This window comes from Buceros rhinoceros, unplaced genomic scaffold, assembly GCF_000710305.1.
Source record: "Buceros rhinoceros silvestris isolate BGI_N320 unplaced genomic scaffold, ASM71030v1 scaffold3923, whole genome shotgun sequence".
In the NCBI taxonomy this organism is placed as follows: domain Eukaryota; kingdom Metazoa; phylum Chordata; class Aves; order Bucerotiformes; family Bucerotidae; genus Buceros; species Buceros rhinoceros.
The window spans coordinates 18,461-33,395 of NW_010402855.1; the positions used below are offsets into that span (position 1 = coordinate 18,461).

At 45.4% G+C, this 14,935-nt stretch overlaps 1 protein-coding gene across 2 annotated transcripts in view; it reads left to right on the plus strand.

Annotated features, from left to right (window-relative positions):
• Positions 1-13,387, plus strand: part of LOC104490477 (6-phosphofructo-2-kinase/fructose-2,6-bisphosphatase 4) — a 25,183-nt gene extending 11,796 nt beyond the window's left edge. Inside the window, exons 9-13 of one of the 2 annotated variants that reach the window (XM_010132766.1) lie at positions 268-372; positions 2,028-2,157; positions 2,526-2,588; positions 5,499-5,563; positions 13,328-13,387. In XM_010132766.1, the coding sequence (XP_010131068.1) occupies positions 268-372; positions 2,028-2,157; positions 2,526-2,588; positions 5,499-5,563; positions 13,328-13,387 (423 nt within the window). Of the gene's footprint in view, positions 1-267; positions 373-2,027; positions 2,158-2,525; positions 2,589-5,498; positions 5,564-8,662; positions 8,825-13,327 lie in introns of those variants that run through there. The other variant, XM_010132764.1, reaches the window with a different exon arrangement.
• The last annotated feature ends 1,548 nt before the right edge of the window (positions 13,388-14,935 follow it).

Genomic DNA, 14,935 nt, shown 5'->3' on the forward strand with positions numbered 1-14,935 from the left:
TCAGCAGATAACAGTGACCTTGCTCAGCAGCCTTGCTTGCCCATGTTTCTAACTTCACTCGCGTAGGGATTTACTGAGTAGTCCTCGCCGCACCTTAGTCCAGCTGAGTGCCCTGTTCACCGTGCGTGACAGTTTTGTCTTTAAGTGTCAGAGTAACAAAATACAATTGTTAAATATTACTTATATATGGTTTTATTTAAAAGTGATGATACCTGTTTTTTGCACTGCTGGAAATACACAGTTGTTGATTATTTTTATCATTTATAGGGAGTGTGTGAAGAAATGACATATGAAGAAATACAAGAAAACTATCCGCTGGAATTTGCACTGAGAGACCAAGACAAATACAGATACAGATACCCTAAAGGAGAGGTATGCTATTTTTTTTCCCCTCTGTTAAGGTGAAGCGATCCTTGTCTTTTGAATACATGCATGCTGGCTTTAGGAAGGGAAAAAAAGACATTTTTAAGGTTAATAAAAAGGTCGTTCCTTTTTCCAGGGGAAAGCACATAGGAGCTTGCAAGGATTGAGCCCAGACCATTTAATTTGATTCAGGGCTTGAAAAATAAAACAATAGATTTTGGAAAACACTTGAGAGCTTTAATCTGGTGGGCATCCTTTCCATGCTGGTCCTGCAGTGATAAAGCAGGAAGAGTGATTGCAAGGCTTCGGACTATTGCGTATGTGAACATACTGCCAAGATTGCCACCTGCAGTTCCTCCTCGGTGTAGAAGTGGCTGATTTGCATGTGCTTCTAGCTGAGGTGCTGGGACGTCTGTAGCCACACTGGTCTGCAGCTTTAATGAACTACTTGCCTCTGGGAAAATAACTTGCTGACAGCCTTTCTAAAGCAAACCCATTACAGCGCAGCAATTACCAGATGGTCCCAGGCCTGGCTGTGGGTGCTGAGGGCTGAGGATTCGGGGCAGCGGGGTGGAGGAGTAATTGGGCCAGCTGCTGTTGTGTCAAGAGGAAGCGGGCCTCTGGGCTCCTCTTCCCTCAGCAGTCCAGAGTAATCACTGCGCCAGGAGCAGATTGTACCAAGAGCCCCACTCTAGCAGGTGTGACCCGGGTCTTACTAATGAGGCAGTCATTAAGCTGCAAAGTTCTCCTAATCCGTTTGAACAAGGCGTGTTTGTTTTTCAAACTGATGCCATCCTCTAGGATGAGGACAAACATTGAAACTCCCTCATCGCCTTGGGGTGGTTAGTTGATCTCGGTTGTTGGTCACAGCGGTTTGGCCAGCCTGGCTGGAGGCGGCTGGGTTTCTCTGGTCCAGGTCTGAATCAGCAGTGCCATTCCCGAGGGGGCAGCCCCCATGCCTGCCCTGGGACCGAGGTGAGGGCTTCCTGCCGTGGTCGTTCCCTGCCCTGCTGGGCGATGTGCTGTCCTCTCTGCACAGGCAGAGCCTGACGCGTTTTGGAAGTATTGTCCTTGCAGTGGGTGTGGAAATGCCGCTGTTTACTGGCAGATTCATCATAGGTGTGCTGTGCAGGGATGGGTTGCAAGAGAAACCTGGTCTCCATGCGTTGTGACTTTCGATGGGATGGTGGCTGCCATCACCAGGCCAGCTCATCAAGCCCATGGTTTGTTTTCAAAGGGCAGCCTGAACAAGTCAGGCTTTGTGAACTCTTTGTGTGCTAACTGTAGGCTGGGCTTCCAGATTTTTGCTTGGGAGAGATGCTTTAGAAGACGAGGTATGGAAAGTAGTGTGCAAGACTGAACCTGTATGTTTGCAGATGCTGTGAATTAAATTCTAGGGTTTTTGTGGAAATTCGTAATGGTAGAGACTAGTGTGAAGCTTTTCTACAAGGGATATTGATTTTGTTATGTGTATGCTCTTTGACAGTCTGGAAGATGTGGACTATGTTCTTAATTTAAGAAAAATTACTACTACAGTGTTTGTCTGTGCACTAATACAACATTTAAAAGATGACTAATGTGAAAGTAAGATCCACTGTGTATACATACACCATTCAAAGAGTTTTCCCTTTTTAATGTGCTGTGTATTTCTCCTCCCCACCCAGTCCTATGAAGATCTTGTTCAGAGACTGGAGCCGGTAATTATGGAACTTGAAAGGCAGGAAAATGTGCTTGTCATATGTCACCAAGCTGTCATGCGCTGTTTGCTCGCGTATTTTCTTGACAAGCCTGCAGGTAAGTCTTCCTTGATACATTACAAATGGGTTTTGAAAATCGGCTGATTAAGGTTCCAAACAGTAACCTCTAACAATTCCCTTTACCATCAGAAGGTGGTTGTGCTAGGCAAGTCCACAAGTGTAATTTTTTGTATTTGACCCACACATGAAGCTTGGTAGTTGATTTTTCTTGAGCTGCACCTCACCTGAAATACTGTAATTTTGGGGTTTTGGCCTGTTTGAATGGCATCTCCGTTATATGCTAGGGAAGAAAACAGCTGTACTGTCAGATAAAAAGACATTTCAGTGATTGACCTGTAATGTAGTAGAAAAGTTAGTGGTTTTGTAGCCTGTATTTCATACGTAATTTGTTGTTCCATTTCTCAGAACAGCTGCCTTACCTGAAGTGCCCGCTCCATACTGTCTTAAAGCTAACGCCAGTGGCTTATGGTAAGTCGTATTAGATCATGTAAATCTAACTATACTGTCTGTTTCATCACAGAAGTATCACGATTTTAATCTCTTTTGCTTTAAAATAGAGTTGAACAATTAGGTTTGACATTGCCTGTACAGCTTTGTTAGAATCGGTTAATCCTTTAGCATACGTTTGCTTTACATTATGCCAGAAAACAGTGAAGGCCTGAAACTACCAGTGGTTGTACCAGCTATTGGATAATTTTCTGTTGCACTCGGTTCACACGGTATTCCCCTAAACCTTCTGGCGAACCTGTGCCATTTACACGTCTGGTACAGAAAGAGCTCAGCTGTTACCGACATATTTGAGGGTCCTGCTGTTCAGAAGGTAGACAAGTCTACACTTAGGTGGGTTTATCATCTTATAGTTTATCATCTTACCTTTAACTTTATTCTCTTTTCCTGAAAGTTGGCATTCGTTGCTCAGGCTTTAACTGAGGTGTCCTGCTCCTTGTGGGCTTTTAGGCTGATTGCTAATTAAGTTTTTGTGTGTGGTTCAACCTCAGTTGAACACGTGCCTGCTGTTAATGTTCTTTAAGTGATGGCTTAATTACATCTTCTGATATGACACTTCGGAAGATTATTCACAAAGAGGACTGTCTGCACGGCTTTCCAGGAAATGGATTGCCAAAAAACACTAGTCAAGGTATTAATCAGAAATGGCAAAGGTGTCTTTGATTATCAGTGTTGAAAAACAGTTCAGACCTGTACTTCGTTTTTTCTTAAGTTTCAAATAAGTAGCTGTTACACTGGGAAATCTGTCTGAGAGATTAAATCGTCCCCCCACAGTCAGTGTTAACCGTCTGTGCTTTGGTGACATCTGGTGTTCGAGCCTTGCATGACAAACTAGAGTTTGGAAAATAAAGAGTTAGAACTGTTAAAACTTTTTTTGCTTTGTTTTGAAACTGGGTTCTCTTGACTCGCCAGGCTTCGCCTGTTTCCACACAGAGGTTTTTGTTTCGGGATTGTTGCAGGTTTTGTTCTGTTTTGGTTTGGTTTAGTGGGAACTTGGGTAACTGTTCATACATTTTAAGATGACTCGGATGTTTGCAGTGTTTAGTCACACGCTAGATGAGGAAGGAAAAGAAGTGGTATGAAATACTGTCCTTGTCCATTTGACTTCAGTGAAAGAAATGCCATTGTTCTTTTTTGAAGCGGTTGATAGGTGTGCCTGATGAGCACATTTCGGTCAACCTGCCTTCTGGATTTTGACCCTCTGAAAATACGAGGGCAGTGTAAACTCTTTATATAGTAAAAATCTGTAGCATTAACTCAAGATGATGTGTCACTTGGCTGCAGTGAGGCAGGATGCAGGATCAAACATGGTGTGTTTCATACCTTCCAGCCAATCCTGTTTTGGGGTAACACCTCCCGTAGGAGTTTGCTCTTCCTGGCATTTGAAGCTAGCATCAGTCCCACCTGAGTGCCTGGTTGTTAGTATGAGAACATGAGTTACAGCCTGACGGTGGGGTTAGGATAAAGGAGCCTTTTACCCCACAATCCAGTATAGTGGTGGTCTGTGTGGGAGCACACGGGAAAGAGAAACTGCATCTTGCTGTAGGTATGAACTTGCACATTGGCAGTTAAAAATGAGCTGGGAATATGCACGCTGTAATTCCTGTGGAGTAACTCATGTCCCTTTATTTGATATTTAAAGCTTTCCATGCAATTTTCTTACACGTGGCTAGTGGTAAGGACTGAGAGGTCTCTGTGGGAGTGTGTCTGCTGTGTAACCAGTCCTTAGTAATGGCCAGCACCAGGGGTCAGAGCTTGGTTCCGCTTGGTCTCGGGGTTTGCAACGGCTCTATGAACAGAAGGATGATGACTGGGGTACTCTTCTGCAGGGGATGTGTGCTTTTCCCCCTTGAAGTCTGATTTCTGGTTCATTCTCCGAGTACCGCCCTCTTGCAGTGTTTGCTCACAGTGTTCAGGACAAACAGGGTTTCTTAGAATAGGCTTCCCTAAGGGAAGACAAATATTTGTCTTGCTAAGTAACACTCTTTTTCAAAGTGCAGTGACTTTCTAAGAAAAGGCTAAAATTAATGTTTTTCTGTCGTGTAGTAACTCCATGGAGCATGTTACCACTTTAGGAAATAAGCGAGCAGAAAAATGTGAAAACCTGTTTGTGGTACAAGATGGACTCTGTGGTATGTCAGAGGGATTTGACTACCAATGAATGTTGTGTAGGGTGATGGTAGCCTGTAAAAGTCAACTTCGTGTGAGATAAGACAGTGTTTGGCTATCAGGTATTGCTTAAAATGGTGTCGTCACAGTGTATTGAGTAATTGTAATGCTCTAAGTGGGTCAGTTTATACTACCTGGGTAAGAGTTGCCTTTTCTGACTGTTTAATTTTTCTTGCTTCTCTGGAGTTTTCCATTTGGGGGTGAAAAGGAGAAGTTCCTTTTCAGAAGTCAGCTTAGCTGGGGATTAAAACGGCTTTGCATGCCTGGAGGAATGGGGGTTGCTAACAGCACACAGTGCACCTTCTTATAATCATTTCATGGCTTAAAAAATGAGAGCAGCATTTGTCGGCTGTGTTACCCTGAAATTCTAAGTCTAGGATGTTTTAAAAAACAAAGAAGCTACAAATGACAACATTATGACTGAATGTTCTTGTTCATACATGTCTAAAAAGGAGGATTTGTTTCACAGTAAGTACTGATAAAGCTTAGGTGAGAATAGGAGATGGGTCATCAGGTTGAGGATAGTGTTCATGCTGGTGGAGTTGATTCATTTCAATAGCTTTGGCTGTTCAGAGTTGGGGGAATTCTAGTATAAATCAGAAGGGGAAGTGATTAACTGTCACCAACTCAAAATGATTGCGTCTTTACTGTAACTTCATTTTTAAAGCAGACCAATTCTAAACCTGTGCTTTCCATCAACAGGATGTAAAGTAGAATCTATATTTCTGAATGTTGAAGCTGTAAACACACACAGAGATAAACCCGAGGTAAGAGTATTTTTCAAATCGGAGAACTTGATGTAACGTACTATCTGAGCTGATTTCTGTTGTCCTTGTGCTTAGAAACGATTTGAGAGCTCCACTGAGCGTATTCCGTTATACATATCAAGCTTTACGACTGGTTTGCTGTTGAGGGGGGGAAAAGTACTTTTCATTGAGCAAACTGATCTTGCGTACGAGCTCTAGCTGGAGTAGTTTATCTCCAAAAAATGCATGGGAATGTGAACGTATGGTATCAGTCTGAAAACTGTATGAAGTTCTTCCAGGCTTTGTCATTCATCAGAAGTAGGGTGTAGCCAAAAAATATGTTGTTATGAATGCCTTCATTATTTTGGAGAGAGTAAGTAATGAAATGATCAGCTTTTTCATGACTGTGATCATTGCTGTATGGAAAAGCGGAATTGACGATGTCACCCATGTTTTAAGCCAAAGCTGGAGAGGAATACTAGATCTCGGGATACAGCAGAACAGCTGGGCAGAAGGAAGTGGAGTGTGTTTGTAAAATGTCAGTGGAGATAAGATGTCCGACCACAGCACCTCGTTCTCCTCCCGCATGTCAGGCACGCAGTTCTCCTGAGTGCTCCTGAGTGTTGACACGAGCTTAGGTTGTTTCCGCTGCTTGCGCAAAGCTCTTCCATTGCTGCCTTATGGAAGACGTGTCGAGATTAAAAATTTCTGGTTCCCTTGCCGACCCTCATGGTAGTGCTACGAGGTGTGGCACTGATGGCTCACTGAGGTAACGAGCCGTGCCTACCAGTGAATGAAGAGTCAGTTTGATAACACGAGGGAAAAAGGGCTGTTTGTGTGTGGTGTGTGACACGGAACGCCTTACTAATAGGAGGGTGTGCGTTGGTAGCAGCTGCGTTGCTGCTCCCTCGTGGTGGAGGGATCTGCAAAGAAGTTTTGTTTTAATGACTCGGCCATGGTGAGTTCTGAAAACACTCGCCGCTGGTCGCTCATAGCCAAGATGTTTGCTGTCAGATAGCCGTATTGCAGATGTGCTCTCTCTTCCCCTTTCTCCTTCGTCGTTCTGCTTTACCACTTCTGTACCTTATCTTGGTTTGTTAGGTTTAGGAAATCCGTTCTCTTTTCAGAGTGTTGGAGACGCCTGGTGAAAACAAAGGAGGATCAGGTGTCAAGTTGATGTAGATCAGTTCAACATCTTTAGTTTGGCTAAAAAAATACTGGTGCTGAGTTTACAGCTTGCTAAAGTGTCTTGGGAATTGCTGTTGGAGATTCCACTTCTCTATCTGAGGTTGTTTATTTTGAGGGGAAGTTGTGCCTGCGTCACCAAGTGACTCTTAAGATCTCCAGCCAGTGGTGTGGCCACGCTGCCATGGGCCTTGGGTGGCTGTATTTCGGGTGCATGCAGACGGATGTGTTGCAGTGGATAGGGAGACACAAAGCTGTTTACTTTGAACAGAAATAAATCAATACATTTTTAAAAAAGGGAAAAAAAAGGACTAGAGGCATTCTTAGCAAAAAAGCTCAAATCTCCCTCTGCCCCCGAAGAAACCCAGACCAGTGCGGTATGGGTGATGACACACTGTTGATTTAGTAGGGCTGAACTCCGTAGGACTGAGTTGATCCTGTCTGCCATTAAACGCTGCTCAGAGGACTGAAAATTTGAAACGCTTTCATTTACGTCACCTACGAAAATGTTAATTACTTCTGTAAAATTAAGTTTTCAAATAGTCTATTGAAGTCAAGGCATCTAATTAAATGCGGTGTCACAGATAACAGTGTTGTTAAACAATGACGCTACTTGATTAAGCATTGCCCAGTGTGCTGCTCAGTGCCCCCACAAGCGATTTGCAGACCCAGTTTCAGAACAGCGCACTCCTGTTTGGCTCCAGCTGAAAGCAGCTATTTTCGCATTGCAGAAATGCAGGCAAAGCACTGGAGTATTTGTTCATCCTATGTGTGAACTTCATTGTTTGCTGATGATTTGTCTGAAGCGGACTGAAGCCTTGTCTTTGTCAGCATTGTCGTGGCTTCAGTCCCTGACCTTTTCAGATGAAGGAGTCCGTAGTCTTTTTGCTGAAAATAATTCAAGGGAATTACTTTAGCTGTTGTTTGGGTCCTCTCTTTGGGCCGGAAAACAAGCACTCGGGGAAAATGTCTGCTTTGCGTCTCTGAGCAAATGACAGACAGGCAGGGAGATCGCTTGTGGCAAGAACCCCAGGTCTCCTTTTTGAATTTGCAAGGGAAAGGGGAGGGGGACGTGTTACTGAAACGTGAATTTGCTTTACCACAGTGTGAAACAAGGAAGGCACTTGAAGCCCATCAGCACAAGGTTTGGAGAATTGGCAGTGATTTGGCCTAAAATGTGCCAAATCTTAGCTCAAGATCTTGTAAGGAACTTCAGAACGATTTAGTCTGCTGTCCTGGTGGAAGGAAGAATACTGACGGTGCAGCCTTCGGGACTTGTGTGAGGTGGTACCACGGCAGGTGTGATTCCTGAGCCTGGTTCCACACGGCTGCGCTCAAAGCTGTGCTTCCCAGCACGAGCGTTGGTTTTGTTTGGTTTTGGATAATTTTCTGCTTTGAATTACTTTTTAAATTATTATTATTACAGCCTCTGCAAAATGAGGTGAGATCAAGTTGGTGTGGTCAGTCTCGAATAGGCAAGGTGTCTGGGAAGCTCTTTTCCTGTTTTATTGGGGTAGTACATGGCCTATAGCACAAACAAACGTCGAAGTCTTCCCTTGGGAAAGAAGTAGATGGCAGCGGTCAGCAAAGCGCTGAAAGTTGCTTAAGGGATAGGCGTGTATGTGCTGAAGCTCGTCTTTAAGTGGATTCTTGCTTGGGCCTGTAAAAGTCCTCCCCCTAAACGTGAATGACTTGAGCTGTTGGTGATACTGTCAGCATGGGATCAGCCATTACTGTAGATCTGTCTTCCTGCTGTCTAGCTCTGGGACACCAACCAGCTGGAAGTCTGCTGCATTCTCGGGGTGTGGGGGTTAAAAAAAATCTCTGCTCTTAAAGAATTGCAGCTGTGTACTAATGAAGGAATCTGATTGGGGGTTTTTTGTTGCTCTCACTGCTGCATCATAAATATTCTCCTCTATTTTTATTATTATACAGAATGTAGACATTTCCAGACATCCCGAGGACGCTCTTGTAACAGTCCCTGCTCATCAGTGAATCCTGTGTGCTGGTCATCTATCGAACTTGGGGTGCTGTTTCCATCCTACTACTTCAAAATAAATTGAAAAACTAATCACTTCAATCACTTTGAAATAAAAAACGCCCCACCCAAACCCAATAGCTCAAAACCCAAACCAAATGTTTGTACAGCGCATGATGTGAAGGAACCATCAAATCACAATAAAACTATTGATGTATTGTGGATGAGTGATCAAACGCTGATCGGCTGTCGCTGGAATGCTGTTGTTGTAAATCGCTGTGATTTAAAGATCCTGCAGCATTAAGTTTGGCTGTACCAGCCCGCAGTCATTTCGTGTCAGTTGCAGTGTGTTTATGTATGAAAGCCATGAAACACAACATCCTGTGTCAGACCAGAAGTGGAAGTTTGTTTTCCAGGCACTGGTATGATCCATCTCAGTGCCCTGGGAGTGATTGGACTGCTATGTAGCATCAAATAACCATCCCTAGTTAAAAACCCCCTTAATCCTGCTGACCCATAGCTCTAGTGCTCTAGATGTGCTAATTAACGATGTGCTGTTTGAAGAGGGCGGAGAGGTTTTGCGTAGTTCCACAGCAAGTATTCGGGGTACAGGAATGTGTATAAATGTTTTTCATATATGACTTTTCTCAACAGCTGTTCTGTATTAACTAGGCTTCAGCGTTTGCCTGCCGGCAGAAGTGATTTTAAATTTCCCCTTTTCCTGCTTCTTGTGCGGACATGGGTGATCGAGCAAATCACCAAGTCCTGGAACTGTCTTCTGAGGAGGGGTTTTTCAGTCTTGAAAGTAAGCGAGAGGGGTGTGCTGTGGAAAGCTTTTATCTGTTGGGTTTCTCAGGTGGAACGTTTTTCGAAAACTGGGATTTTGGAAAAAAGTGTTACACGTCATCACTTCTAAAATGACACTGAAGCTGTCAGAGGTTTATAGCAACCAGGAACGTCTGATGTAACGAAATAACCTCCTGGCCAGAGCCTCCCCTGTGCTGCTTGGTATTTAGTTAAAGCGGTGTCCCGGGATGGGCTGGAACTGAGGGAGCCCTGGTTATTTTCCTCTCTGCCAGGACCGGGACATGGGAGTGTTCTTCACTTTTCAGTGTTTAATTGCCCCAGGCTCTTGGCACGTACCATGTCATGAAAAAAGCCACGGAGGAGGAGATCTGAGGCTGCTGTACCTGCGTGCACATTAATTAGTGAGTCCGGATGCTTTTACCTGAGAACTGAAGTGACGTGTCTGAGACGTCACAGGGACACTGAGAAACTGGGCTGAGGTGGTGCCAAGTGCTGTCACCACCCCTACAGGCCATGACTAAGGAACCCCTGTGCAAAATGAAACTAAATTCATTACGTTTTTCATAGAGCCAAAATCTGAGCAGGCATCTGCTGTGGAACACCTGAGCTTTGCTGCTTGAAAAGGGATGGCCTGGGCTGCCGGAGGGATTGGAGGGGGAAGATGAAAGGGGCAGGAACTTGGCTGGAGAGGAAAGCTGGGCTCACGTGCTGTGTGACCGGCAGATGGAGGGGAAGTGACAGAAGCGCCCAGGACCCTCCACCCCTGCCAGCTTGATTTCCTGGGACTGACTGAGCGTTGCTCTCTCAGCTGAGCATAATGCTCGTTGTGCTGATGTGTGCAACGGAGTGAAGTGGATAAGCAGTTTGGTGCTCTAAGGGAACTCCTGTTACAGCAGGATTCCTTTATAGTCCTCTCTGGCTTATTTTCTTAGTGAAAAAAAAGGCCTGATGCTGGGCAGGAGGCGGCAGTGACAGTTTGTGGCGTGGCTCACCAAGGGAAAGCTGGCTGTGAGAGTGCTGGATTGTCCATGTAACTGATGGTTCATAAACTGTCTATGTGTCTCTCTATGCCTGTGCTGGTTGTTCGGCTGTGCAGAGCCCTTACTGACTGCATCTGCTTCAGCTGTCTCTGTGGCTCCTGTGCCCTTCAGACCCTCTTCCCAAAGGAGCCTTCTGCAGAATCTTCCCGTTTTGCTGTGAAGGTCACGTGTAGCTCATCAAAATAAAACTGAAATGCAGACTCCATCCTGTTTGGAAGCCTGCAGCACGTTATTTCTGGGGAGTGCTCTGTGCAGTAGCAAAAAAAAGCATGGGGGACTATAATGAGGAGAGGAGAAACAGTGGTATGAGTGTATTTGGGTGAATCCCTGTGGTTGAGTCTTTGCAGAGAGAACTGGGTGAGAAAAACCCTTGTGTCAGCAGAGTGAGACTGCTCCTGCCCTGGTGAGTGCTGAGCTGCCTGGGCTAGTGGGCTCTGGCAGCAGCGAGCCCCTGCCCAGGCTGACTGGGGGAGAACCTATATACCTTGGTAGTGAAAGTCACGGTATGTGGTGGTTTTGTTCCCGCTCCAGTGTTTCCTGGGCTCTCTGGGCTGCGTGGCTGCTGGCATGTGGCAGTGCTGTTCCCAGGATGGCAGCTTTGTCCTGGTGTGCTTTGCTGCGGCAGTGCTGAACAGCTGCAGGGACAACTTTTGGTCCCCAAACTAAGGCTGAAACCTGGGTCATCTCTGTGAGCAGCAGCACTGCTCTTGTTGCACGGCTTTTCTCTCGATGCCCAGGGCTGGTGTGGAAGGGGGCATGATCCCAGCTGCCATCATCTACTCCACTGGGGCTCCTTCCAGTGGGAACCGCTTACCGCTGATGAGGATGTTGGTCCCTTTCTGAGCCTCAGCTGACCTGGTCTGGCAGTCAGCTGTGCTGCCTGTCCGCTGAGCACCGCAGTGTGGTCACACCGGGTGTGTCACAGACAGAGTTTTCTTTCTTCAGTGGGACGGTTCAGTGCGCTTCGCTTCTACAGCCTGTTCTCTTCCACATTTACTCAAATTGAAGCACTTACTGCTTTCAACTTTCTTTCACTGCGTACAATCCCTCTTGGGTCTGTCTCAGCGCTAAGATGCTGCTCTCATCCGATACCTCTCATTGACTTATATGAGCTGCATCTTCTTCTTGTCTTGACCACCTTGTTTCCTTTTAATTGCATGTTATAGCTGTCTAGTTCTTGCTGCTTGTGCACTAATTTCCAGTACCTCTGGATTCCTGCATATTGATGCTCCATTTCATGCTCCATTTAGTTTCCTTTGAATCAAGACCAGATGCTCAGCTTAAAAAGTTTTCAGCCAATATTGTTGGAGTGCCTGTGGAGATGTCTCCACAGTCCCAAGGAATTTCTGGGTGTGTTGCATCAGTTGCTAAGAAAAGTACAAACAAATGCCTCTGTGTTCTGTTGTTTGGTTTCTTTCTTGTAGTCATGCAGAAACTGACTTGTTTTGTGAACTCCTCCTGTCCTTAGGCAGGTGCTGAGGCCTTCTGTGTGCCTGTTGCTGCAGAGGAGGTGCTACCTGTAGAAGCTTCTTTCCAAAACCGGGTTGTTGCTTTGCTTTCCTTCAAAGAGAGAAGTCAGAGAGTGGGTCGGGCAGTGGGCTGGTGGGTGCAGAGATTTCCAGAACTTGGAGGACTGTGCCCAGCACAATTCGGGTGTGTGTTCTCAGAAACCTTGGTGTGGTGTGTTTATGGTGGAAAAGAGGGTGAGTTACCGACAGGCTCAAAGGCTGATGAGGAGGGAAAGGGCTGACACTAATGCAGGAGAATTGTTAAGGGCAGAAGTGATGTTGGCACACCTGAGCCCCCAAATCAAGTCTGGTGCTGCTTGTTTATCTCCTGTTTTCATAGGAAATGGCTGGAAATCCTAGAAACTGGTGTTGGGGAGGGCAATGACTTGCTTTTTAAGTTGATGGATTCTGACTGGTGGAGCAGTGTGTGCGCTGTCTGAGCGTGTGCTGAAAGTCCCCCTCGCTGTGTGCTCACGGGGCTCTGCTTTCCCTTCTGCTCGACCGAGACTTGCTTTCAAAGAAAACTCTAACAGATGTGGCTATAAAACCACGGAATCGTTAGGTGATGGCCGTGTGACATCTGCCATCATGCCTCTGTGTCCTGAAGTGCATTTAGACTTTGTGTTACCAGCTCTTCAGGGAAAACTCGATGTTACCAGCCCTTAGGGAGTTCATCAGAGTCCTTGCAATGACTTAGCTGCTTGCAGAGAGGATCAGAATTAGCTTTGTAGTTGTTGGTTGTTCAGCAATCGTTTCCTGGAGCCTGCTCGAAACAAGGGCAGCTGGGCTCCCTCCTCTCCCAGATCTATCAGTTCTTGTGTGGTTTTTGACCTCTGCTGCATGGTTTTGTTTTTTCTTACACGCTTAAAGACTTGAAGTGGGTTAAAAAAACGTGGTTACAAGGATGGTTAAAGGACAAAAAGTCTTAAAAAGCAAAACCTTGTGACCTGCACATGGTGTACGGAGACTGGCTGTTCTGCCAGAGCTGGTGTAGTACATGTCTTGGAGATGGTTTTTCCCTGGCAGCAGGGGGTATCTGATGGCCTTGGGCTCTGCGAAGCACGTGGTGGCTGGGACGAGGTCTAAGCCTGGCTTCTGCCTCCTGCACGTGGGCTGGGAACTTTCCTTGTGTTTTACAAAACATTTTGAGGAAATAAGCAGTAAATCTGGCTCATCCTTTGCCTTGTGTAATAGCCATGTGTTAAGCAAACCTACAGCTGACCACGAGACCCTTGCATTAAAATCTTTTTTGTCTTTAAATCTGCAGAATGTCGGTGTGGATCGGTCAAGAGAAGAAGCTCTGAGGACAGTACCCAACCACCTATAGCTCTAGTCCCCAGGGCCGCAGCCCTTCCTCCAGCGCGACAGCGTTACGTAGCAGCTCAGGTCCAGGAGAACGGAGAAGGCGTTGCCGAGCGCCAGGCGAGTTGGAGCCAACGCGCCTGCCCTTCACTTTAAGACGTTTCGAATGTGATTCAGCTTCTTTGGAGAAAACCCGTAGTTGTGGATAACACCCAGCGCCGAAAGGTATCAGTAGAGAGATCTGCGGGAAGCAGAGCAGAGTTGGGTTTAGATTTTTCATATGTAAATTTGTGCAGTTTCCGTGGTTTTTATTGTTCATCTGTGGATACTGCAAGATGGTGAATTGCCCGTGTCAATTTTACTGTCAGATTTTAATGAGATTTTTACTTTAAGTGTTTTTCTAAGAGTTCCTTTTATTTTCACTGTGAATGGTTGCCTAGAATTATGTAGAGATTCTTTTGATGGTGTATTTAACCTAGGTGAAATTCCACATTTTAAGCATTGGAGGCTTCGTGTTGCAAAACGCCTTTCAATGGGAAAGCCAGCAGCTCCGGGAGCTTTTCTGTGTGTTAAATTGAGCTTCGGTTTGCCAGCCACAACTTAAAATTGTCTGAAATGGGGAGACTTTCCCTTTGGAAAATAAAAGCATTAAGGCTAGATTTGCTGCCTGAAAGAGTCTCCTGTTTTAGTGAGATTGTTTTAACATTTTCCAGGGGCCAGCTGTATTTTGGAGGGCAGTGGAAGACGCGGTATTGAGTGGGGGACAGGAGAGTGAGTCTAGCTGGCAGCCTGGGTGACGAACTGAGAGGGAGATGTCCTTTCTGCTGCAGTTACAGGAGAGGATGAGCAGCTTCTCTGAGACTGGAAGGGAGGGGAAAAAGATTCGGACAGCCAGAGGCTGGAGAAGCTGCCTGTCTTATTAGTGCTGGGATTATTTATTTGGGGCAATTTTTGGAATGAATTTCAACATAAGAGTCTATGTTTCTCTTTTATAGCCACACTTAATACGTACATCAGGAAACAGTACAGAAAGGTTAGGTGGAGTTTAACCATTCTAACAGCTCATGCAAGAAAAACACCAGGTAAACTGATCATTAACACGGCACAACTGCCGAGGGGGGTTGTGTTGTTTTTAAGCACCTTCCACCATCCCAATTCTTTGCTGCTCTTTGTGAAACTCCAGTGCTAAAAATGGAATTTTCTGTCTGTTGAGGCCACAGACCTTTTAACTGTACTAAATCAGTGAGCGTGTTGTATGTGCGTTACCAGACAGCTGAAGCGAGCGGCCAGCACTGCTGCTGGCTCCGACTTCTGAAACCAGGAGAACGATTCTTTGGTAGTCGGGATGTGTTTTCTCTAAGGATTTCTCTTCAGTTAATGGAGCTTTTACCATGTATGTTGTTGGGGTTGTTTTTGTTGTTTGTTTGTTTGTTTTTTCTTAACTCCTCTGTGAAATACCAGGCCCTCCTAATGTAGTTTTGCAGGCAAGGGCTAAACTGTCTTTTATTTGTGCAGGGTTTATAAAATAACATGCTGCTGTTGTGATTTTTTTTTTTTTTTTTTTTTAAATAAG